At 41.0% G+C, this 26,402-nt stretch overlaps 2 protein-coding genes across 8 annotated transcripts in view; one reads left to right on the top strand and one right to left on the bottom strand.

Annotated features, from left to right (window-relative positions):
• LOC141410923 (rho GTPase-activating protein 20-like) overlaps positions 1 to 26,402 on the bottom strand; it is a 75,038-nt gene that overhangs the window by 36,527 nt on the left and 12,109 nt on the right. For 3 of the 7 annotated variants that reach the window (XR_012435729.1, XR_012435725.1, XR_012435726.1), the window contains exons 1-4: positions 21,542 to 22,520; positions 19,796 to 19,942; positions 15,359 to 15,494; positions 14,901 to 15,060 (exon numbers count right to left, since the gene is read on the bottom strand). The exons of 3 other annotated variants lie outside the window; for them this stretch is intronic. The gene's annotated coding sequence lies outside the window, so the exon portion shown is untranslated. Of the gene's footprint in view, positions 1 to 14,900; positions 15,061 to 15,358; positions 15,495 to 19,795; positions 19,943 to 21,541; positions 22,525 to 26,402 lie in introns of those variants that run through there. One more of the 7 variants, XM_074041702.1, reaches the window with a different exon arrangement.
• The window catches only part of LOC141410484 (bifunctional heparan sulfate N-deacetylase/N-sulfotransferase 3-like), a 36,547-nt gene continuing 31,890 nt past the window's right edge, over positions 21,746 to 26,402 (top strand). The window contains exon 1 of the mRNA XM_074041119.1: positions 21,746 to 21,901. Coding sequence (XP_073897220.1) covers positions 21,746 to 21,901 — 156 coding nt within the window. The remainder of the gene's footprint in view (positions 21,902 to 26,402) is intronic.

Below are 26,402 nucleotides of genomic sequence, written 5' to 3'. Positions count from 1 at the left end.
ACAAAAGATCTTCAAAACCCATATCAGTCCTGAGCCAAAACGGCAATGCTGGAAGTATCACAATATCTGACTTCAAACTACACTACAGAGTCATAGTACTGAAAACAGCATGGTACTGGCACAAAAACAGTCATGAAGACCAATGGAATAGAAGACTCTGACACTAATGTATGCAACTACAGCCATCTCATTTTTCACAAAGGTGCCCAAAATATGTGCTGGAGAAAAGACAGCCTCTTCAATAAATGGTGCTGGGAAAACTGAATTTCCAAGACCGAAACTAGTTCCCAGTCTCTGACCTTGTACTATCATCAATTAAAAATGGATTAAATATCATAGTATAAGATCTGAAATACTGAAATTAATCCTAGAAAACACACTCCTATGGAGTTCAACCTGGTCAGTGACACTGCCATTTCAGAATGAAATTCTATCCACATCTATGTACACACTGTATATTCCATATTTAAATAAAATTTTAAAGACTCTGATCATTTTCTTTCATGGAAATGCAGTATGGGTGGTCCAGCTTATATTTGGAGGCCTTTCTAAGCATGCATTAAATTCTAAGAGCATGAATATTTTGATTGGTAAACGTTGCTTTATGCAAACAGGCTTACATAGCAAAATGGCACAGATAAACATAGATGAAAATGGACATTGTACAAAAAATGAAATTGTATTATGTTTCTCTGTCATAAAAGTAGATTTAGATGTAGAGGACAACAATTCTTGCATGGTAACATAAACCAATCTTGTGTAATCAGAAGGTTGGACATTTTTCAATCTAGATTTTTTCTAACAAACTTACTACAATAATGCTTCTTACAGAACTGAACAAAATTGTCAAATCTAATGGAGATTAAGTAGTTTATTTTGCCCACAAGAGTTTTTTTTTTTAAATAAACAACAGCAAACACTGCTGACTTTCAAAGCCATAATCAAGTGGAATGGGAATGCACCAAAAGATATGATTTTATAGGATATAATATAATGTGAAAATTAGCAGTTTCCATTCCATAGTTATTCCAACATAAACTTTTAATATAATCACACTGAATGCAACTTAAAATATAACTTCATACATTTGATAAAACTAAGCCTGCATAATAAACAATTTTTCTGATTGATAAGATAGAGGATCAAATTCTGTCTTTGGGTTTCTCCTATCCATGGGTCAAATCATAAGAGAATCAGATAGCTGAAGTGTAAATAAATGCCACCCAATAAGACAAGCACAAGTTTTGAAAAGTGCATTAAGGAAAGTGTTTCTTCTGGACACTCAATAGCTCAATGTGTGTGGAAGATAAGAAGAAAAGATAAGGAACAGTGGTTTTGATGAGATTGCCAGGAAATCAGAGGATGAGCCTCCTTGTCCAGGGACAAAAGGAAAAGAACAACAAATCCTCAGGAAGCACAGCAAGTTGCATGCCCACTGACCCTACTCTACTTCTGCACTAATGGAAGAGACTTACATGAAATGGTCATGCAGTGTATCTAATAAATAATAGGTGCTGTTTTCCCCCTGATGTATTTATTTTTGTATGTAGAAACCCCTGTGCTAACTTATTCACTAAGAAAAACTACATATTATAGTCTTCAGAATCAAAAGAAATTGACCTTACTTTGAACATTATAGCATTACTGACCTCTGACAGAAAGTATAGGAGTTACAATGTACCATTATATACCTTTTCTGATCTTTTATGTTCAGTAAATTCAAGATAAATATTACATACTAAGAAAATAAATACAAAGATGAAGAGAATGTTTAAAAAGATAACTGTCTGAATGTGTTAGCAATTTTTAAGCCTGTATTACAAAACACAGATATTAATAAGGAGCACAAGGGACTCTAGTGTATTCTAATAATAAGCATGTGAGGAGAGTTACAAAAAAATTAAAAACAAATTTATGGAACTGTTTTGCTTTTCTATGCATCACTTGCCAAAGAACTTCCCATTCCTAGATCAAAATACATGGTGGGAAGTGCTAGATAGTACCTGAAAGAAATAGGCATATGTGCTGCACGGAACATGGAACTGAGATAAACTTAGGAGAGACATCTAATTTGAGACCCTATAGAAATATCAAATGATGTTTTTACAAGAGAACCTTAAAAATCACAAAACAAAATGCTCTGAGTTAAGGAGGGGCTTGGATATTTTTAACTCAAAGCACACAGTGATCTCATGGTTGCAAACTAAAACCATTGGGTCAAATTCAGGCCATTCTGGTTTTTGCTGTTGAAACACAATTGTGCTTATTCATTCACATATTGTCTCTTTGCTTTCAAACTACAAGAACTTATGTAGCTAGGTGCAAGAGACCATAAGCCTACAAGTCCTGAACAAGTTACCATCTAGCCATTTGCACAAAGTTTGCCAAGCCATCATCCATAGGATCACTTAGCAAACATTCATTTACCTCTCAATATCTATAACCATGGGATAATATACAGCCAGACCACCATAGCTGAAATTCTACATCTATAGATTAAACCAATTTTACATCAAAATATTTTTGAAAAACTGTCCCTGGTCTAAACATGCACAGATTTTTCATATTGCATCATTCCATTAACAATATATTGTAACAACTATTCACATAGGATTTATCTTGAATTAGTTACAAGTAACCTAGAAATGTACAGTACTGGGACCATGTGTGTAGCTTTTATGGAAATTCTACATCATTTCATATAGGGCACTTGAGCATCCATGGATTTTGGTATTTGCAGGTGTCTTTGAACTGCTCTGCTTAGAACACCAAAGCAGGAGTGGTTCCATTGATGTTTGAATTGGCCATGAGATTTGCTTTGTTTAGTAAAATGTTGGAGAAATGTCATTGTACAAATTTTGAAGCTATGCCTTGAGGCCTGGCTAGCCATTGTCCCTCCATTGTTAGAATAAGAAGTGTGGAAGAGAACCACCCTATTGCTTATTTACAGATTTGCATGAGAAAAAAATGCTTTTTTTTTTCTTTTTTTTTTTTGCATTCTGTGTTTGTTTGCTCTGCAGAAAAGCCAACTAATAGAGAGGAAAGTTATACCTCTTCCTAAAAGCTTCCTTTATAAGCATTCTCTAAATATTTCAATTCTCTGATTTATGACACTGGTAGGATCCTGAAGACCAGGTGTGACTTAATCATTTTGGACTCTTACTTCATACCTTGATTGGCTCAGCAGAACATGTTTTTATTCCTCTAAATCTGGTAAGCAATACTGAATCAGATTTCAAGTCTACCAGAACTGTGGAATCTTGACTTTCCTAAGCTTAAAATTGTGTGAAGTCAGTCACAATTTTTTCCACTGTTGGATTAAATGTCTTGCTCCTTATTTGAGCCTCAATTAACAGAAAGAAGGAGGAACAAGTCAACATGGAGCCATAAGCCAAAGCTTTTACAATTTTTCACAGTTTGGCTCTTTATACCAGAATGTTTATTTCTTTATTGACACAATAAAAGGGATAAAAGATAATGACAACTCTGAAACTACACAAGAAACAGTAACATTAAAATGATATAAAGATCCAAGAATTTAACACTGTTAGCAAGATTAGCTCAGATGAAATTCAAGTATAATAAACCTTAACAATTTTGACTTTTTCAGAATTCTTATGTTTATATCTCAAGTTATTAGACTATAAAAAAGCCTTTTACTGTCCTTTTTCTTGAAATCATCAAACTGAGTAACATCAGTAGTCCACTAATTCCAAAAAGGCATTCAAGGTAACAAATTTGTCACAAAAACTTGTAGTTGCTCATGGTCTCTGGAGTTCAGCATTTTATTTGATTCTATATGGCATTAATATTATTCCATTAATCTTTCCAGAGTCAGGTTTTGCTGTTTTCTAACAAGCAAGAGGCTGGCTAATTGTGAAGCTGAACTAACTACAAAATGAATTGTAGGCAAAAAGAATAGTAGCAGCTCCTACTATTTAGAATAACAGTGAAATCCAGACCATTAATTTCTGAACTTAACTCTTTAACAACAGAGAAAGTATGTAGTAAGTCACAAAAGTGGTATGATACAGATCATTTAGTTTTATTGTGACAAACAAAAGACAATAATGACTGAAATTTAGGTATTATGAACAATATATAGGAATGATATTTCTGCTATGCTTTTCAAGAGTGAACAATCACATTTAGTTATGCCCACCAATTAGCAGAGAGGCATTCTATATTCTTTGAAACTCACTGTGAAAGGAATAGGAGGTCTCAGCGGGCCCCAACCCCCTTGTTGGAGAAACCAGTACCAAACACCCCGTGTAGATAAGATAAGCAATGCGGCAGGGCTCGGTTAAGGCATATAGAATGTGGGGAATGTGAGCGGGAGGTACGTGCAAGATGTGAGGTACGTGCAAGATGTGCTCTGCCTGCTTGCCCAATGTTGATAACGAAAATATGCACGCCACCGCGGTGTATATAAGATTTCCCCTAAAGAGGCTCAGGGTCGTGTTTTTCCTAACCGGTCCTGCGTGTCCGTGTAGGAGCTCGACCCTGGCTAGCCTGCCCAATAAACTCTGCTTTGTAGATTGCATTCACGCCTGGCTCTCTGTCTCTCGGGGGAATAGGATTCCGGGTCCTAACATTTGGAGGTCCCACCGAGATTCCATTTTCTCGAGAGACAGAACCTGCCTGCGAGAAAGCAGGGGCGATCCCAAGTCCTAGGCATTGGGCGGGGATCCCAGACCCTCATTTGGAGGAACTTGAGTGTTCCATTTGGGCCGCGGCAGGGATTCGGCCAATCCCCAGGGGGATTCATTCTGGGAATCTCACAAGGAGGACCACAGGGTCCTATTGGGAGAGGCTTTCCTCTCATTTGGGCTCGAGCATTTTAGGAACCCTGGCGCCAGGTGAAGAACTAATTGAACTAGTCGGCCGACCACCCGTCAAGTGGACGCCTTTCGGCCTGATATCCCAGTTGGACGGTGAGGAGGTTGAATGGGGTGCACACCAGTGTGAGAGAAGGACCGGTCCGAGCGAGTGCTGGAGTGTTTTGTGTGTGTGGAATTACTGTTGTCTTCACCCTTTTTGTTCTCTCTCTCCTGGTGTTTGATTCTCCTTCCACAATGGGACAGGGGCAGACAACCCCAAAGTCTTTGATCCTTTCTCACTTTTCAGAAATTAAAGAAAGGGCCTTAAATGCGGGTCTGGTCATCAAGAAAGGTAAGTTCGACACCTTTTGTTCTACAGAGTGGCCCACCTTTGGAGTCGGGTGGCCCATTCAAGGTTCCCTCTCCCTAGACATGATCACTAAGGTTAAAGCAGTCATTTTTCAGCCAGACAATCGAGGCCATCCAGACCAAGTTCCTTACATTTTGGTTTGGGAGGATCTGGTGAGGAACCCTCCCCCTTGGTTAACAGTTTTTCTGACCCACCCCTCCAGTTCGGCCCCCGGGGCTAAAACCCCAGTCACGCCCGCTTTGGTCATAAAGGAGGAGGAAAAATTTCCTCTTCCCACCCTGACCGGTCCTCAAATTAGGGCATCTCCTTCACCATCTCCGGTCTTACCAGAGAGTTCCCCCCTTTACCCATCCCTCGCAGGGGCAGAGGAAGATCGGCCGCCTCCATATATAACTCCCCCTGGCCAAGCCAGTGCCCCGGAGGAGGAAATTTCCTCATCCACCTCAATAGGACTGGCAGCTGGAGGAGGAATGAGTCGAAGACTTCGCCCCCGAGGGATCCGGGAAAGGGAGGGGGAAGACGGGCCCTCCTCATCAACACAGGGGGAGGAAACTGTCCCTACACTTCCAGTCCGGATGGTGGGCCAAGGGGGACCGGGAGGAGGGCAACAGTTTCAGTACTGGCCCTTCTCCTCCAGTGATCTATATAACTGGAGGACGCAGAACCCGCCCTTTTCGGAAGACCCCAAGTGTCTCATAGATCTCTTGGAGTCCATCATGCATACACACCGTCCCACTTGGGATGACTGTCATCAGCTGCTCAATACCCTTTTTACGACGCAGGAACGAGAGCGCATCCTCAATGAAGCGAGGAAGAACGTCTTGGGGGATAATGGGAGACCCACAACTCTCCAACCGGCCATAGACGAGGCTTTTCCCCCACGCCGCCCTGATTGGGATTTCGGGACCACAGAAGGTAGGGAGCGTCTTCGGATCTACCGCCAGACTCTTATGGCCGGTCTCCGAGCAGCCGCTAGAAGGCCCACCAATTTTGCAAAAGTGAAAGCAGTCGTTCAAAGGGAAAACGAAAGCCCGGCCGCTTTCTTAGAGCACCTCTATGAGGCATACCGTCAATATACTCCTATTGACCCTGAGGCGGACCTCCACCGGTCTGCTGTGGTACTCTCATTCATTAATCAGGCCGCTCCAGATATTAGGAGAAAACTCAATGAACAGGAAAACTTAGGGGAGATGACTATAAGGGAAATGCTACAGGTAGCGGAAAAGGTCTTTACCGCTAGGGAAACTCCAGAAGAAAGGGAGGAAAGACGGAGAAAGGAAGACAGGGAGGCCCAGGAGAAATTGAGAAAGGAGGACCAGGAGTTCCAGGCTAAGGAAAACCGAAAGCAACAGAGAGAAATTGCCTGTATTTTCCTAGCGGGTGTCCGGGACCAACCCAGGGGAGGGGGCCACGCCAGGACCCCGGATAAGGAACACTGTTTTTACTGTAAGGAAACTGGGCATTGGAAGAGAGAATGTCCTAAGTTAAAGGGAAGAAGAGGGTTTGGAAGGAGACCGGGGGGAAACAGGGAAAGGGAACGAGCAGTAGAGCAGGCCAGAGTCCTCCTAGCCGGAGAAGAGGACTGAAGGAGACGGGGCTCGGACCCCCTCCCCGAGTCCTGGGTAACAATACATGTGGAGGGGAAGCCGATGGGGTTCATGGTGGATACCGGCGCCCAGTATTCGGTTTTAAACAAGGCACATGGACCTTTGAACAAGGCACGAACAAGTGTTGTTCAGGGGGCCACCGGTACACAGTTATGTACATGGACTACCAAAAGAAAGGTGAACTTAGGAAAACACCAGGTCACACACTCCTTCCTGGTTGTCCCTGAGAGCCCCGCTCCCCTGCTCGGACAGGACCTACTCACCAAAATAGGGGCCCATATCCATTTTGAACCAGATGGAATAATTGTGACTGATCGAGAAGGGAGCCCGATTCATGTCTTGTCCCTATCATTGGCTGACGAGCATCGTCTGTTTGAGAGTCAACAGGAACCAGGAGGGGACATGACTCATTGGGTAAAAAGATTTCCCACGGCCTGGGCAGAGACTGCGGGAACCGGCCTCGCCAAACACCTCCCGCCCGTAGTTATACAATTGAAGGCTTCTGCTCTCCCCATTCGGGTGAAACAGTATCCTATGCCTGAGGAGGCCCGAAGAGGCATAGCCCCTCATATCCACAGGCTAATAAAGGAAGGAGTACTGCGGCCTTGTCAGTCTGCCTGGAATACTCCTCTGCTCCCCGTCCGAAAGCCGGGAAGCGGGGACTATAGGCCTGTGCAAGACCTACGAAAGGTAAACGAGCGGACGGAGGACATTCATCCCACCGTTCCGAATCCCTATACCTTGCTCAGCCACCTACCCCCCTCGCAAGTATGGTATACAACCCTTGATTTGAAAGATGCTTTCTTCAGCATTCCATTGTCAGAAATTAGTCAGCCGCTATTTGCTTTCGAATGGCAAGAAGATGGGCGCCAATCCGGACAGCTCACTTGGACCAGACTGCCGCAAGGATTTAAAAACTCTCCCACCCTGTTTAATGAGGCCCTGAGCCAGGACCTGGAACCTTTTCGCCGGAGCCACCCACGAGTCACTCTATTACAGTATGCTGATGACTTACTGTTAGCGGCAGAAACCCGAGAGGAGTGCATCAAGGCTACTGAACACCTGCTAACGGAATTAGGTGAGCTGGGGTATCGGGCAATTGCCAAGAAAACTCACATCTGTAAAAGGTCAGTGACATATTTGGGTTATCGGATTGCAGATGGGGCAAGATGGCTGACTGATGCCATGAAACAGACTATTCTGGCTATCCCATCCCCGACATCCACTAGGGGAGTGAGAGAATTCCTGGGCTCCGCGGGGTTCTGTAGACTCTGGATTCCAGGATTTGCGGAAATAGCCAGACCCCTATATGAGGCCACCAAAGAAGCTCCAGATTGGAGTTGGGGAGAGAGAGAACAACAGGCCTTTGATCAGCTAAAAGACGCTCTTTTGCAGGCCCCTGCCTTAGCCTTGCCAGATCCCACAAGACCATTCACTCTGTTTGTAGATGAGAAAAAGGGGGTAGCCAAAGGAGTCTTGACCCAACAGCTAGGTCCCTGGAAGAGACCAGTGGCATAGTTTTCCAAGAAATTAGACGCAGTAGCAGCAGGATGGCCCCCCTGCCTCCGCATCATAGTGGCCATTGCCGTGCTGGTGAGAGAAGCCGATAAACTAACCTTTGGACAGGCCCTCTGGGTAACGGCCCCTCACCCGGTGGAGGGAATCCTTAAACAACCCCCTGGGAAATGGATGACGAATGCCAGGCTCACCCACTACCAGGGGCTCTTGTTGGATTCCCCTCGGATCACATTCACAGATCCCGTAATCCTGAACCCTGCCACCTTGTTGCCTAACCCGGAACTGCAGACACCTGTCCATAACTGCAAAGAATTCCTCTCCGAAGTTACACAGGTACGGGCTGACCTAAAGGATCCTGTCCGGCTGCAAATTAAACTGGTACACGGATGGAAGCAGTTTTTTCCAAGACGGAGCCCGAAGGGCAGGGGTAGCTGTAGTCGACCAAGAAGGAAATACGGTATGGAGCAGCGCCCTCCCACCCGGAACATCAGCCCAAAAAGCGGAATTAATTGCCTTGGCAGAGGCCCTGGAGAGGGCAAAAGGAAAGCGAGTCAATATCTACACCGATAGCCGCTACACTTTCGGTACCATCCATGTCCACGGGGCCATCTATCGCGAAAGAGAATTCCGCACAGCAGAAGGAAAACATCTAAAGAACCTAGCCAAAGTCCAGCGTCTATTAATGGCAGTGGAAAAACCGAAGGCAGTGGCAGTGATGTATGTCCCAGGCCACCAGTCTGCCAAGACGCCGGAAGCTGTCGGTAACAACAGAGCAGATCAAGAAGCAAAGAGAGTAGCAATGGTGAGTCCTCCCATGGAGACAGGGCAACCTTCCACGGTTGCGGCGATAGACATGCCGGTCCCAGAGCTCCCTCCGCTACCTCCCCGACCAGAATACTCCACAGAGGATTTCACTTGGATGAGAGCCCACTCCCCCTTTAGAGAAGGGGAAGACGGATGGAAAAGCGACTTGGAAGGCAAGTTAATTCTGCCTGAAAAACTCGGACGATTCCTGTTGGCTAACTTACATAAGTCCACCCATTTGGGGAGGAGAAAATTACTAGACTTGTTGACATCTGCGCAGCTCTGATTTCCGAACCAGACCATAGCAGTCCGCCAAATTGTGGAAGATTGTGCCAGCTGCACAGTCATGAAACCAGGACGAAGGGAGGGGCACCATACAGGTACTCGGGAACGGGGGAGGGCTCCGGGAAGAAGTTGGGAAGTGGATTTTACTGAGTTAAAACCGGGAAAGTTTGGGTACAAATATTTGCTGGTATTCATAGATACCTTTTCGGGCTGGGTGGAGGCTTTTCCTACAAAGAAGGAGACGAGTCAGGTAGTGGCAAAGGCCTTGCTAGCGGAAATCATACCCAGATATGGGGTGCCCGAGGCAATTGGGTCAGATAACGGTCCGGCTTTTGTTAGTAAAGTCCTGCAGGGACTAGCCCAGACTATGGGGGCCAATTGGAAGCTACATTGTGAATATAACCCCAGAGCTCAGGGCAAGTAGAAAGGATGAATAGGACACTAAAGGAGACCTTAGCCAAATTGGCCCTGGAGACTGGCGGTGATTGGGTGATGCTCCTTCCCTTGGCCATCTTCTGAGTCTGGAACTCTCCATATGTCCACGGGCTAACTCCCTTTGAGATCCTGTATGGGGCTCCACCCCCCATCATTCAGAGGACCTTAAGCCCGGGACTAGGTGATCTGGCCCCAAATTATCGTGTTACTCTACAGGCTTTAGCTAAAGTACAAAAACAAATATGGCCCCTAATTCAAGCGTACCATACTGCAGAGAGGACCCCAAACACGGAGCATGGCATAGTCCCGGGGGATATGGTATGAGTTAAAAGACATCAGTCCAAAACCCTAGAGCCTAGATGGAAAGGACCTTATGTTGTACTGTTTACTACCCCTACCGCCCTCAAGGTCGACGGGATTGCAGCATGGGTACACCATTCCCATGTAAGACGGGCTCACCCTCCGGAGAAAAAACAGGAAAATTGGTCTGCACGAAAGCATCCAACAAACCCACTCAAGCTCCGGCTGATACGGGATGCTCCGAAAAACGAGAACACTCCAGATGCTCCGCAGCCCTCCTAGAATGGGACTATCACCTGGGTCCACTACACCCACATCAGACAGGCAGATCCGGTAGCTATGAAGAAAGGCTTCCTGCCAACAAGAAGGGTGTCCCACCACAAGGACAATTCTTTCAAACTCAAACTTCATACTGGACCTCGGTAACTTTATTCCTTTTTCTAATCCTGTCCACCACTTGCTGGGGGCATACAAATCCACATCAACCTTTTAACCTGACCTGGATGATTGTAGATGTATCCACAGGAGACATTCTTAACCAGACCTCCAAGGTGACCCCTCCCAGCACCTGGTTCCCAGAATTATACTTTGACTTAAGGGCCTTATTCACTGGCAGGGGACAATGGGATTTGTGCCAAAGTTACTTCTATGTCTGTCCCGCTCCCCAACCCAACCACAGAAAAAAATGTGGAGAAATCGCAGACTATTATTGTAAGTCATGGGGTTGTGAGAGCTCAGGGGATATATGGTGGACACCCCCCAAACAGGGGTCCTTATTCAATTAAGTAGAGTCTCTCAATCTGGCATTACATACCACCAACCTAGACCTATAAATAAGGGATGCCCAACTCCCCCCAATTGTAATCCCATTATGATAAATTTCACTGATTTAGGAAAAAAGGCAACGAATTGGGAATTGGGTAAATCCTGGGGAGTCAGACTCTACAAAACAAATCATCCAGGAGCCCTTTTTACCTTGCGGCGTGTGCGACAACCAGTCTCTACTCTAACAATAGGCCCTAATAAGATACTTAGGCCACCCTATGTAAAGCCACCTCCCCAACCTTCCACAGCTCATCACCTTCCCTCAACCATAGCTCGGGCTAATGTTACAACTCCAAGACCATCAGAAACCAGCCCTCCCCTGGTGAGGCCCAGTCTCATGACCGGATCTAAAGACCCCCTCTGGGAACTAGTGGGTGCTGCCTTCCTGACGTTAAACCACACCAACCCTAACATGACTAATTCCTGTTGGTTATGTTATGATGTGAGGCCCCCATTCTATGAGGCAATAGGGCTAAACACCACTCACGATACCTCATCTGAGGAAAACCCTACTCAATGTTCCTGGGGAGACCGTAAGAGAGGTCTGACCATACAGCAGGTAAGCGGCCAAGGAACCTGCTTAGGAAAAGTGCCAAAGAACAGACGGGACTTATGTACTGTTATTAACGCCAGTTCTACCTGGGAAAATGCTATTAAATGGGTAATTCCAAAGGACAATGGGTGGTGGCTATGCTCGTGGTCTGGACTCACCCCATGCCTATCAACTAAGGTGTTTAACAGCTCTAAAGAATTCTGTGTTATAGTGACTGTGCTGCCCCGCATCCTCTATCATTCGGAAGAGAGTCTATATTCATACTGGAATACAAAAATGGTTGAAAAAAGGAAAAAGAGAGAACCTATATCCGCAGTAACTATTGCTACCCTACTCAGCCTAGGGTTAGCGGGAGCAGGAGCCGGCATAGCTTCTTTGGCCACCCAGCAGAAAGGGATGTCTTCGCTGCGCGCAGCCATAGACGAAGATATAGAGAGAATAGAAACCTCCATTAGCCACCTAGAAAAATCCCTCACTTCTCTGTCTGAGGTAGTACTTCAAAACCGACGAGGTCTGGACTTGTTGTTCCTCCAAAAGGGGGGACTATGTGTTGCTCTAGGGGAAGAATGTTGTTTTTATGCTGACCATACCGGAGTTGTTCGTGACTCCATGTCTAAACTTCGAAAGAGCCTGGAACAAAGAAAACGAGAAAAAGAGGCAGGGGAAAGCTGGTTCCAGTCTTGGTTTAACCAGTCCCCATGGTTGGCTACCCTTTTATCTGCACTGGCAGGGCCAATAATAATCACCCTATTACTTGTTACCATAGGACCCTGGATTCTAAACCGACTTATGACTTTTGTCAAAAGTTGAATTAATACTATCCAACTTCTGGTCCTCCGCCAACAATATCAGGCTCTTCATCCCCTTGAGAATGATTCCTCAATTTAGGCCGTAAGAAAAGGGGGGAATGAAAGGAATAGGAGGTCTCAGCGGGCCCCAACCCCCTTGTTGGAGAAACCAGTACCAAACACCCCATGTAGATAAGATAAGCAATGCGGCAGGGCTCGGTTAGGGCATATAGAATGGGGGAATGTGAGCGGGAGGTACGTGCAAGATGTGAGGTACGCGCAAGATGTGCTCTGCCTGCTTGCCCAATGTTGATAACGAAAATATGCACGCCACGGCGGTCTATATAAGATTTCCCCTAAAGAGGCTCAGGGTCGTGTTTTTCCTAACCGGTCCTGCGTGTCCGTGTGGGAGCTCGACCCTGGCTAGCAAGCCCAATAAACTCTGCTTTGTAGATTGCATTCACGCCTGGCTCTCTGTCTCTCGGGGGAATAGGATTCCGGGTCCTAACAACTGCTCTATATAAAAATATCCAAACCTATTTCCTAAAAAGAAGAATAGAAGTTTCACCTGTATATTTTTATTGAAGCTCTATTTGTGCTTTCCTTCTTACCTTGTATTTCAATTGTTAGAGCTTATGAATAAAGAATTCAAATGAATGTTTTGTACATTGACTCATTTTTTTTTTTGCCAGAACAAGGGTTTGAACTCATTGTCTCAAGTGCACTACCATCTGAGTCTCCAGCAAAATGAACGTTGTAATCACAACAGTATTCACTTTATACTGTACTTGAAGTTGTATGAATTCTACACATTTCATCCTACCTAATTCACGACCAGTTCCATATGTCCAAAACTACTTTTTTTATTAGGGAATAAACACTTGTGGGTGACCATTTATAGACCACTGGGCCTCAGGAAGCTTCAACAACTCTAAGGAAGAGGCTTTCCTAACAGCATTTACTCTACTTATCACCAGAAAATATTGGCATCTCTTTGTCCACCACTAAAATGGAAAAAGAAATATAACACACTAAACTTTACTCTTGCCAAGCACACAACTGAAGCAAAATAATGCTTTATCCAGAGATAAAGAAGACAGAAAAATGCATAATTAAATGAACTTATTTGGCTACTTCCTGGTTCTTTGTCATATACTTTCTTTTCTCTTGTAAGGTCTCAAGCTTCAGAAAAGCAAACACCTTGTTTCATCTTATTGGCAGTTTATACACCATATTCTGCACATTAATAGATGGTAAATATGTGATTTTTCCATGAAGGATACAGACTATGTGCACATACTTAATAATAGGGAAGGTTAAATGAGTTAATATATATTAAAGAGCTTAGAGCAGTGTCTAATCAAATATTTATTAAAATGAGCAAAACTAAGGTTAGATGTACAATGGAGATCAGAATTGTTTTTAGAAGTTCCAAAACTTCTAAACAATGCTGAAAATTGGTGAGAACTGAATAGAGACAACGTAGTTGATAAGGATAGTAATGAAGGCTATGAATAAGCATGATGATGAAGAACATAAAAAAAACTAGGCTGACAATAGGCTGAGAAAAAAGGTGCCACAATATAACATTTGCTAAATTGAACTAATTATAAATGACATTAATCCCTTTAAAATGAAGCTTATTTTAAGCACATTGTTGTAAGATGAAGAAGACACTATTATCAAAAGATATCATTTACTATACTGAATCTCTTCTGATTACACTGTATTAATACACTAATATCAAAATATTTTAAGAAAAATTTAAAAATATACATTTAGCACTACTTCTTCATTTTCACTTAATGTTTGATTATCTAAAACATAAAACATTAACAGTTCTTTACCAGAGAAATTAAACAGTACAAATATTCATTGCTCCAAGAGTTAAGTTTTATAAATTAAAATCCAATGTCAGTAGATTTTTTTCAGTATGGGATCTACACACTAAAACAAATGACAAAAGACCCAATAAAACAGTATTTCTCTACTTTTACTATATTTCACATTCAATTATGTGTATATTCTGAGTCATTATTTTTACTCATTTTATTAAATACTTGATTAAATACTTAATCAAGTATTAACACTGTTTAAACACTGTTTAAACACTGATTAAACACTGTTCTAAGCTCTTTATCTGTATTTACTCATTTAACATTTCCTAGTATTAAATAAGTGCACATAGCCTGCATCCTTCATGCAAAAATCATATTTAATATCTATTAATGTGTATATTACTATGTGTAAACTGCTAAGAATGAAACAAGGTGCTGAGTTCTTAGTTGAAAAAAATGACTAAGTATTTAGCCTTGTAGCAAAAATTTTCCATGTATAATTTAACTTTAAAGAACTTCACATTACAATGCTTACAAAATATTCTGGTTCCTCTTGAACAATATTCACTAAATGAATTATGTTAAACCCATGGTAAGTCAAAAATGTCCCCCCACAAATGGAAAAATTATGCACATTCATCAAAGTATAATGTTGGCTTTCCCCATGTGAAAATTTAACAATGAAAAAAAAACATTAATTGTTGATCTTGTTTTAGGAGTACAAGATTTGAGGATTACATTATTGTCCCCATCTCACCTTTAGTCATTGACAGGACTTTGTTGGTCACCAAGTTGTTTACTTTGGGGATTGTGGTAGTAAAGAAAGGAAGATGGACATCTTCAGAACTGGCAATGAACTGAGGTCCCATTTTTCAGGTCCAATCAAATCTTTGTATAAATCATTAGATTAAATGAGCCTATGTTAGGGATAAGAAAGTACATTACTTTTCAAAATCAAAACCATCCCACAAATCTCTCAACAGGATGTGCTTATGAGGCAGATGCTTTACCATTTGAGCCATAACTCCACCACTTTTTTGTCCCATTTATTCTGGAGATTCATGCTTTTTTGCACAAGCTGGTCTGGATGGTAATACTCCTATTTTACACTTCATGACTAGCTAGGAAGAGAGGCATATGCCACTACACCCCACTTTTTTCCTTTGAAATGAGCTCTGATTTTTTGCATGGACTGGCCTGGAACTGTGATCTTACCAGTTTCAGTCTGTTTTGTAGTCTCAGTGTCAGGGACATAGCACTGTGCTCAGACTCTCAAGCAGCTAGGGTTACAAGTATGAGCCACCAGAGCTCAGTTGTGTACTTTTTTATGAGAAATACAAATTTTTATTTTCTGTAAGGAGAAAACCATTGAAATACAGTAAGCATACAATTACATAAAAAATGAACATTAGGCACAAGAAATCTATATACTACTGTTCATATCAATGATTGGCACATAGAAGGCATTTAGTAAATACTTCATGAATGGAGTAACTAAGAAGGAAAGAAAGATACAATAACATTTAAAGTCATATTATATGAAATAATGGGTAGAAAATAAAAGTAGTGAAAAGAATTACATGAAAATGTTCAACAGTGGGTGTTACGGAATCCTTTTCCATTTTCAATATTTACAAATTTTCTGGAATTCATATACACAGGCACACATGCTACATTGTAATTATAATGAAGAAAAAAATTAATGAAGTGTGGTTCACACAACAGTAGCTTAGTCTTATTCCGAATAAATCTAACGCAGTAAGTTGCATAATACATATAAAAAACATTTAACAGTGCCAGAAATGTCACAATAACTGTGATCTGTCTGATCACTGAATGGATTTATTCCTGGACAGCTTTCTGAGCCATTTCTCTGGGAGCATAGCAAAGAAACCAAATTGGTTAATTCATTTTAAGTTTTAACTTAAGAGAATTTGCAAACTTTAGGATGTTGTAAAGTATCTTGGGAAGTTCATAGGACAATAAATGAAGCAGAGTAGAGCCACATCTTAAGTTGTGAGGGGACCTGGGGCCATTTTGTATAGTTAAGAGTACCTTTCAATAACTGACTAACTGGTCCATATAGTATATAACCTGTAGTTCTGCATATATCATCAAAAATACTAAAATTCAAAATTTACTGATTTAGGCTAGAGGCAATTATATTAAAATTATCCTATCTAGGCAAACCAATGAGGTACTACCATAGCCTAGGATATTTTCCTTGAAGATATTTTAGAAAACACACCTTAGAAACATACTACCTCAGTAAGTTAGAACACATTTGCAATTATAGCAAGTTTTGAAAACATAAATCAAGGTAAGAATAATTTAATCTACACCTCTCTCTCATCTTTTGCAGTCTTGTCACATTCAATATCCAACTGCTACCACTTTTCAGTATTTGAGATGACTACCACCAGTTTTTGAATTAACAGTTGTACAGCCAGTATTGTGTAGTTCACTTTCTTGCAAAGCAACTCTTTCCGAAGCTCACACTTTCTATCTGTAGTAAATTTCAACCACTGGTATTTTGGACTGCCTCTCACATTTAAGGAAGTTTGCCCCATCAATAATAGAGCTTCTGTTTTTGAATTGTTAATATCATGAGCAGGTATATACTAGATGTTGAGGATACAGCATGTGGTGCTTTTGAATAAATGCAAGGTAAGAACTTAGGAAAGGGACATTAATATAATTATGAACACAAGAGATGTGAAGTTGTAATTATGATATCTGTTATGGAGAGAGAGGGATAGAGCAGTGACAGCATAATAGGAAAATATGGCCCATTCAAGAAGGTGAGGAAAGCATTGGTTTTAGTTCTAATGATTAACTAACTAAGCATGCAAAAGTAGAGGGGAAAAAAGGCTTTAAATATTACAAAGTGGACAGGATGGGACCAGAGCATTGAAGCAAACCAATACAACTAGAGTGAAGAAAGAGAAGGTTAACTAATTCTGGTAAAATAAGAGCTCAGAGCGTGCAAATCCATGTGCCTCAAATTAAAGAAATCATACTTAAGAATCAGGAAAATCACTATTGTACTTGAAACAGAGCAAGATGAGTTAAGACTTGTATTTAAAACTATCATCCACACTATCATGTAGACTATGGACTGAAAGATATAAAAAGAGCATCTATGGATACTAGTTAGTTCATTGGTAATTTGATCAAAAAGGAATGAAAGCTTATAGGATATAAGTAGTAGAGATGTCACCAAGACATTTCGTGGTTACAATTATTAAGATTTACTGGATTAGCCATGAGAATAAGGAAGAGTAATGATTCAGAAGTAGCTCTCAAGTTTCTGACTTTTCTTTCTATTTAGACTATTAAGCTACATTGAGAGATTATCAATTTGGAAGACTATCCTAAATTCAGCTATTAGTGTGCTAAGTACAAAGTTATCTCCAGATTAGCCACATCAAGATACAGTTGTTAGAAACACAGGCCTAGAATAAGAAGAGATCTGGGTTAGAGAAAAGCAAATGGGTTGACTCCACAAAAGTTGTTAGTGAAGCTATTTCGATGTCAGAGATAACCTAGACAGAGGTTATAAAGAGAAGAAGCTCAGAATGAGCCCTGAATTAATCTTGAAATTGGGACAGCATATTCAGAGAAAGAGATGAAACTAAGAGAAATAATTCAAGGTATAGCGTACATAGAAAATATTAGAGAGGAGCAGTAATATAAGGCCTCTAACAGGTTAGAGGAAATGAAATTTTTTTTAAAACCTGGAACTATTTGCCTGTAAGGAAGAGCAATTCCTTTATTTTAATTAATAGAAAAATGAGAAGTTCAGTAAGATGAAGATGAACATTCATAGTGTCCTAGAGGACCCACAGCAGATGATGTGATTATGAACAACTACAGATAACTTAATTCTGACCTCTGTTTTTGAAAGCTATTCTGAGAGTGGTGGGCTGTTGCTATCTATGTGTTTCTTATTTGCACTTGAAAATACAAGTTTATCCCCATTACTAGCAAAGCTCTCATCTTGCTGTTATGCTAGTACTGAACTACCAGAGCAGAAGTTCTCAATCAAGCAGGATTTTGTACCCAGAGTACCTTTAGCAATACACAAGACATTTTTGATGGTGAAAGCTAAAAGGTGTGTTTAGTCACATCTAGTGGGTAGAGGTCAAGGATGTTGCTACACATCCTATAATACACAAGAAAGCACACCACACTTAATACCAGAACAAAATGTCAACAGCACAAAGGATAAGAAAACCTGTACTACACAATAAACCCTCCATCCTTTGCCTGTCATTCTTGAGAACTGACCTGCTCAAGTGTTGAGGGATATAACTCCTATTGATATGAAGGGTAGGGAAACATTAAAGGATATGGCTTCAAAGAGAAATATCACAGGGCACAGTGGTGCACATGGTAATGTAATGTTCTTGAGAGGCAGAGAATGGAGAGCTCAAGGCCAGCCTGGGCAGTTAGCCAGATACTGTCTCAAAACAAAATACAAACAAAAGGGCTAGGCATGGTTCAAGCAGAGGAACACTTGCCTAAACTGTTCAATCTCAGTACAAGTGCAAAAAATAAACAAAATTGTTTCAAGCTAACAAAGTTCAGATGGCCATCAATGGAAGGCTCTCTTAAGACTAACAAAAATGAAAATTATAATTTAAAGAATGAAGCTATGATTGAAACTAATTAAAAATTCTGAAAAACAATGATTTCTGAATTTAAACACTTAAAAAGGAAAAAGATGGTACTGAAGGACTTTTTGGAATTCTGGGAGATGGGGAGAAACAAGCTATAACTAATTAGAAATGAGACTCCTAAGCAAAGAGAGTCATGAGGAACTAATAGGAATAGTAGAATGAAAAAAGAAGTGATGGTGAACAAGCATTGATCCAAAAGGTGACACAATAATTTCTTGATTTAACAAAAAGAAAACGTGTTTTGATTTGAATAAGAGGCAATATTTTTCAAAACGCCAAATGGAAATAGTTGAAAAATAAAACTCTACTGGATGTTCTACTTAGTTCATTGTTCTTAATTTCTTTTCCTAGTTGGATCAAATTTTATTTTCTTTGATCTCAATATTATGACAATAGACACCAGTTTACTGGTTACAGAAAACTAATTTATCATAGTTAAAGCAGAGAGTATAAAAAAAGAATATACAGTGGTTTCTCAAACAGATAATGGATATCATCACAATTGTGTAAAAATTCCAACTTCTTTCATTTGGATATATTAACTGCAAAAGCCATTTCTAAGAGAAATGATAAGAGACTGTTTTGTTAATTGGAGAAAAGGGCAAAACAGGTTCTACCTGGAAGCAAGGGGGTGAGGGGGAGAGGGGGGAGGGGAGGGATGGGGGAGAGGGGGGAGGGGAGGGATGGGGGAGAAACAACCCAAACAATGTATGCACATATGAAGATATGAATAAAGAAAAAAAAATAGACTGTTTTATTAAGACATAAAATTTCCAACATCAACTACTCAGTTTACTTAAACTGTACTGAGGGAAGGTAAGATTTCTTTCAATTTCTCTGTCTTTTTCCTTGGTCCCCTTGAGATCAGTGTATTTGAGATGTTAGTTTTTTACTTGTACAAAAAGAGCTGGAAAAAAGCCTCCTTGAGATGTATAAAATGTGGACCAAGAAGACATGCAAAACTCAATACCTTTCAGTTGTTCCATCTCATTACTGAGATATTTTATGAGCGCAGAATCAGTAATGACAAGCAAGGTGAGTCAGGATTTCTGCACTCCAGTAACAGTGTCAGGTGGATCTACACCATGCTGATAGAAAATGCTGTGGATGCCAAACGCTGAAAGCAAAGGAAATGTTAAAGCTATAAATGCCTAAACACGTGTTTGTACGTCTGCTGAAAGCAGAGAAAAGTGACAGAGAAATTTCTTAAAATTTTGCTTCCAAGGAAAACAAAGTGGCATTTACGTGGCAGTAAGAGAAAAATGTCAAACGACATTAAACCACCATTGCCAAATTTCACCTCTTTACACTCTATCTAAATTGAGATTATGTGGCCAGAGGAGATCAACTCAAGTTGTTTCCTCGGCATTAGTAACTGATTTGACGGTCTGGACCCCCTCCCCAGAAAAGCCTGTCCCTCTTAATTCCTCCTCATTTCCTCAGGCTCCATTGGAAGATACAGGTGGCCTGGTGGGGCATAATGCCACCCACAGCTCGGGTGGGGTGGAGTCTGGGTGAAAATCCACACCAGGCCTCATCAGCACACTAGGCCTAAGACAGGAGGAAGGTGTGTGCACTTTAAAGGGCAGCTCAGGAGAAGGGGAGGCTCTGTGAGCCAGGCCTCAGCAGCATACAGGCCTCAGTAGCATACAGGTCTCTCTTCGCACCTGAGCAGCCCATCAGTCTCTCAAGAGGAGCCTGCATCCCACTCCCAGGTTCCTCCAGAGGGCTGGTACCTGCGCGGCCAGGTCCTCCAGGCCCAGGCTGAGCCTTGGTCCCGCGAGGCCACCAGACCCCAGATAAGTCTCCCCGCGATGTCTCGCGTGAGGATTCATACAAGACTTTAGCCACGATCTTGGTGTTTTGTACCGGGTGATGCCTTGCTCTGGAGGGAGCTGCATCGCTGTGGTGAGGTCTGCTCACCATGATGCTGGTTTTAGAGGGCAGACTGCTCCAGCTGTGCTTCCGCAGCAGTTTCCCTAGCAGGCGTTTTAAAACTAACGATGCGCCAGTAGCTCATGACTAACTGTAATCCGAGCTACTCAGGAAGCAGAGATCAGGAGAATCACGGTTTGAACCCTGCCTGGGAAAATAGTAAAAACCAACTCAGGGACCCGCCGCCTTGCCCTCTGCGCAAGCGCGACTCTAAACCCCGCTCCATGCAGGGGGGTCCTGAGCTTCCATAACGTTAAACTACTATTGCCAAATTTCACCTCTTTGCAATCTCTCTTGAGGTTATGTGGTTAGAGAAGATCAAATTAGGCTATTTCTTCGGCATTAGCAACTGACTGACTGACTTCCTGGTCCCACTCCTCAGGCAAGCTTGCCCCTCTAATTCCTCCTCCTCTCCTCAGGATCCATTAGAAGGTGCAGGGGGCCTGCTGGGGTGCAGCGTCTTCCACAGCCCAGGTGGGGTGGAGTCTAGGTAAAAATCCTCGCCAGGCCCCACCAGGTACACCAGGCCTAAGACTGGGGTAGGGGGTGCGCACTTTAAAGAGCAGCTCAGGAGAAGGGGAGGCCCTGCCAGATAGGCATCATCAGCATGCAGGCCTCTCCTCCCACCTGAGCAGCGCGTCAGTAGTGAGGAGGAGCCCGCATCCCACTCCCAGGTTGCTCGAGGGGCCGGTGCCTGGGCGGCCTGGGCCTCGTGGTCTCCCAGGCCGACCCTGGGCCGGCGACCCCGCGTCTCCCAGCCGCATCCTGAGCGAGGACTCACAGAAGAAATAGACCAAAACCTCCGCGGTCCTGAGCAGAGTAATGGCTTGCTCCCGAGCAAGTTGCAGAGCCATGGCGAGGTCCGCTCACTAGACGCGGCTGGTAGTGGGCAGACAGCTCCAGCAACGGCTTCCACGGCAGTTTCCCCACCAGACGTTTCAAAATTAACGACTAAACCCGCCGCCAGGCCCTCTGCGCAAGCGCGATGCGCCTCTCAGCCCCGCCCCAAGCAGCCAGGTCCTGCGCAACCCTGTCTCTCCCGCCCACCTCAGAGCGGTCTGTTGCGCAGGCGCAGTGGGTGGACATTAGTACTTGCTTCCAGGTGGTCAAGCTCTGCAGTTGTCTTGTTAGAGGTTGGGAGGTGGGGGGGCTGCTTCCTATTCCTGTTTTCGGAACAATGAGCGAGCACCATCTCTGAGTTTCAGATTTTCATTTTAAATTTACGTGAACATGCCAGCTGTGCCTGGCACAGCCACAGTGCTGCCTGGTGGATGTTAGCAACTTCTGCCAGATGCTTTGGGATTTCTAGAGGAGCTGCGTGAGAAGAACCTGATTTCTGCGTGGCAATGGGCTTCTCCTGGGAGATAATCATGTGTTCTTCTGTGTTATTTTTATAGAGATTATATTTCATTTTAGGTAAAGAACAGGAATTAAAATCAGTAATTTTCTATTCTGATTACTTAAAGTTCAGTTTGTATATGGCTTTTCTTGGCTTAAAAATCAAGCTGCAGAATGCAACTTTCCCCCTAACACTTTCCTCTTAAGGGCTCTGTGGTGGTGCAGGTGCTCCAAAAGGTCAAAATGAATTTGAATCATGACATACTAATTAACACTGGACTTTTAAAAAATCAACAAATATATCTCAATAGAGTTCATAATTTTTAAGGATCCAGTTACATACATAGAATATTAACCTTTTATCTTCAGTAAAGATTAAGAACAAAGTATTGAAAGCTAATAATTCTTGAAATTCTTAGTCATGGTTTCTAATCAGAAAGCATTAACATATTTTATCAAATTAGTACTATATATTGACATCTATTCATAACTCAACCATGATTATGTACCAAATGGTATAATGTAAAATGTAGATATATAATTTTTTCACATTTAATCCATACAGGCTGAAAAAATGCATATTATATGTGCATACACTTTAAAATATAATTGAAATTCAAAACAGCTCATAAAAGTTTCAGATATGGAAAATGCCCACACAAAGCCTCTGTGAAGAAGTAATAAACCATGGTCCTATTAATAAAAATGGATTTAATGTGTCAAATTATTTTATAACTACTTATTTAAATTGGTGAGATAGTTTTTGCCTATAATACATTTTTAGATGGTTGGTTGTGAATATATTGAATGTTGGATTATTGTATTGCCTAATATGTAAATACAGGTAAATTAGTTCTACTAAGTCTGTCAACTAGTCATAAAACTGTTGTTGATTAAGGAGAAAATTATTTTTGAGGTAATTCCATACATAAAGTAGACCATAAATTTAGGTCTTTCTCATATATTTATCAATACCATTTTATAAAACATTTGTAAAAAGAAAACACTTTATAAAAACATGGAAAATTGCTTAACTTTAAATTTGTCATATTTTCCTATTATGGATAAACTTGGCTTTACAATTTGAATAAATTTCATCTACCTTGCCTTGTGTTTAAGTTCATTCAAATAGTACAATAGTCAAGCCTTATTTATCAGGTTAGAGATCAATCACTAATCATACACATTAATTCTATTGCTTGTGTTGGATATTTCTACTTATAGATTGAATATATACATATTCTTAGTATGTTGTTATTGTGGGGGGGGTTCACACTGGGGTTTGAGCTCAGGGCCTCACACTTGCTAGGGAGGTGCTTTTACCTTTTGACACTCTGCTGGCCCAAAGGGCTTTAGTTTGGGGGGGTGGAGGGGTGTGTATGTGTGTGTTCATTCTTGAAGGATGCAAGTTATCCCTATGCCTCTTGTCTTTCTCTCACTGCTTCTTATACCCCATGCAGTGAGCTGCTTTGTCCACCATATGCAACCAGTCATGATGTTCAGCCTCATCTCAGGCCCACCACAGTGGAGGAAACCAAAAGAAACCAATGAACCCATGTGCCAAAATTAGTATTTCCACCTTCAGTTGATGAAATATTTTGTATGAGTCATGGTGGCAAAAGTCTGATTAACATAGTTTGGTTTTGTGGTTTGTTTGTTTTTGGTCATCAAAACTAAAACAAAAAACAGATATGTTTTAAAGATAGGAAGACTAAATGGAAGAAAGTATACTTCTGAATTTTAATTTTGATATAATGGTATGCAAAGTATTCATTGAAAAGAACTTATTAAATTTCCATTTTCCTGCTGCCAATTATATGTTGTAAAAAATAATTTAAAAGGTGATCCATTAAAATGTTTTGATAGGTAGACCAGTGAAGTAAGCAGTTTCTTCATCCATTTGTTAAAAATACCAAACACAATACCTTTCTACCTGCTTGGGAACTAAAGGAACTAATTGTTTCTAATTTTTAATTACCTTGGAAATAATTTATATTTTATAACATTACAAATAGATTTGGTCAGTGTGTACTGTATGCATGTATTGAGGCATCAGACTAAACCCCACAAATACCTGTCCATAGCAATAAATAAATAAATAAAAATAATAGAAAAAATATTTAAAAAATATTGTGCATGACAATACACAAATATTCTGACCAGTGTAAAATGGCAGTTGCAATCCTACTTATTGTTTGATCTGTTGACTTTGCTGGTAGTTCCAACAAAAGAAGTGAGAATGAACAGTACTGTGGGAATATAGAGATGACAAATTTGAGGCATTTCAAAATCTGTTTAAGGTGTTTGGTTGAACTCTGAAGAACTAAGTCTTACAGGTCATGGTGGAGCTATCTACATTGAAATGATGACCAAGTTATGGTATTGGGTTAGTTTTCTTTCTGGCAATTTTAAGACAGGAAGTGATGGATTTTCATGGAAAGTGTAATCACTCATAAAATAACACATTGAGAGATAAGAGGAAGTGAGGGAAATTTAGAAGAGATAAACAGAAGGGAACAAATCATGAGAGACAAATGTTGTAAGAACCTACTAAATGAACTTGTGTTAGATAGACAAATACCTTTTTAGGGCTGGTGAAGTGCAAGTAGTAAGAATGCCTGCCTAGCAAGTTTGAGACCCTGAGTTCAAACCCCAGTACCACCAAAAAAACAGATACTACTTTAGTAGTTTAGTACACAAATCACCCCAAAGATAATGACTGGGGAAATATTATTAAATTTTGTACTTAAAAGTTCTTTGATGAACAAATAGGAAGCAATTTAGGTCACATTGTAAGGGGGTGGACTTCTTGCAAATTGTTATAAGTTAGGGACAAAGAATGGAAGTAAAAAGTTTGTAGGAGATATGGAAAGTGGGGATAAGTCTACTATGTTTTGGGAATTGGAGTGGTTAATTGATTGATTGCAGATGAAGCCTTGCTATATAGTCCAGGCTGGCATTGAACTCATGATTCTCATGCCTCAGTCTCTAAATATTGGGATTGCAGACATATACCTGACCATGAATTTACTTTTAGTATATTCAGAGGAAATGTTGGAAAGGAATAACTAATAGAGCCAGACACACCAAGGACCCAAATGGAGAATAAGCATAAAAAGAAATACCTCTCGCAGGAAAATGGACACATGGAAGAAAGGAAATGTGGGAGTATAGAAAATTTCTTACTTTTCATGAAACATAAGTGAAAAATAATCTCTAGGTTTTTAGTGCAGGAAATAACAAGATAAGTGACAAGGGGAAAGATGGAGTCGGATAAGTGAAAAAAGTTGAAAAGACATTTGTAGCAGTCATTATGAAGAATGTGATGAGAAGTCAGCAATGAAAAACTAAAAACACAAAGACTTCTTTCTCAGTGGATATTTATAAAGTACAAGTACTGTTTATCTCACAGTGTGTTACTGTGTTTATGAGAGTAAAAGAAGAAGAAGGAAGAAAGGAAAGGGGGTGGGGGAAAGTAAGAAGGAGAAAAATAAAATGAATTCATGCTATGCTATGTGAAAGTAGTTGGGGATTCAGTACACAAAAATCACTGCACTTAAGGAGCAATAAGATGAGCAAGAAGCAATAAGATGATAATCTAGTGATTATTTGAATTTGCTGTAAAATTAAAAGTACCTAAAGGAAGGGCTGACAGAGAGGATCCAGTTATAGAGCACCTGCCTTGCAAGCACAAAGCCCTGAGTTCAAAAAAATTAAATAAATAAAACTAAAGAGTGTTTCTCAAGGATCTAAAACTTAAACAATACTTTGTCAGGAAAAGTTGAGTGGTTTAATAGAAGTGGTTATTACGGAAGGTTTAATGGAGAACAAAGAGGACACAAATCACCTAAATGTATCTGTAACAAGCAATGAAATTGAAGGAGCAATAGAGGCTCCCAAAAAGAAATATCCAGGATTCACTGCTGAATTCTACCAGACGTTTAAAGAAATAATACCAACACTCCTCAATCTTTGCCAAGAAACAGAAAGGGCAGGAATGGTGCCAATGGCATTCTATGAAGCCAATATTACCCTCATCCCCAAACTGGACAAAGGCACAAAAAGAAATGAATTATAGGCCAATCACTTTATGAAATTAGATGCAGAAATCCTCTATAAAATACTGGTGAACTGAATTCGATAACGTATCAAAAGGTCATATTATCATGACCAAGTCAGTTTCATCCCAGGGATACAGGGATGCTTCAATATATGCAAATCACTAAACGTAATCTAGCATTTTAATAAAAACAAAGAAAAAAACATGATCTCAATAAATGCAGAAAAAACCCTTCAACAAATTC

Source organism: Castor canadensis, chromosome 9 (assembly GCF_047511655.1).
Source record: "Castor canadensis chromosome 9, mCasCan1.hap1v2, whole genome shotgun sequence".
Lineage (NCBI taxonomy): Eukaryota > Metazoa > Chordata > Mammalia > Rodentia > Castoridae > Castor > Castor canadensis.
The sequence above is the reverse complement of the archived record's forward strand: the minus strand, read 5'-3'. Positions and strand labels throughout refer to the sequence as shown.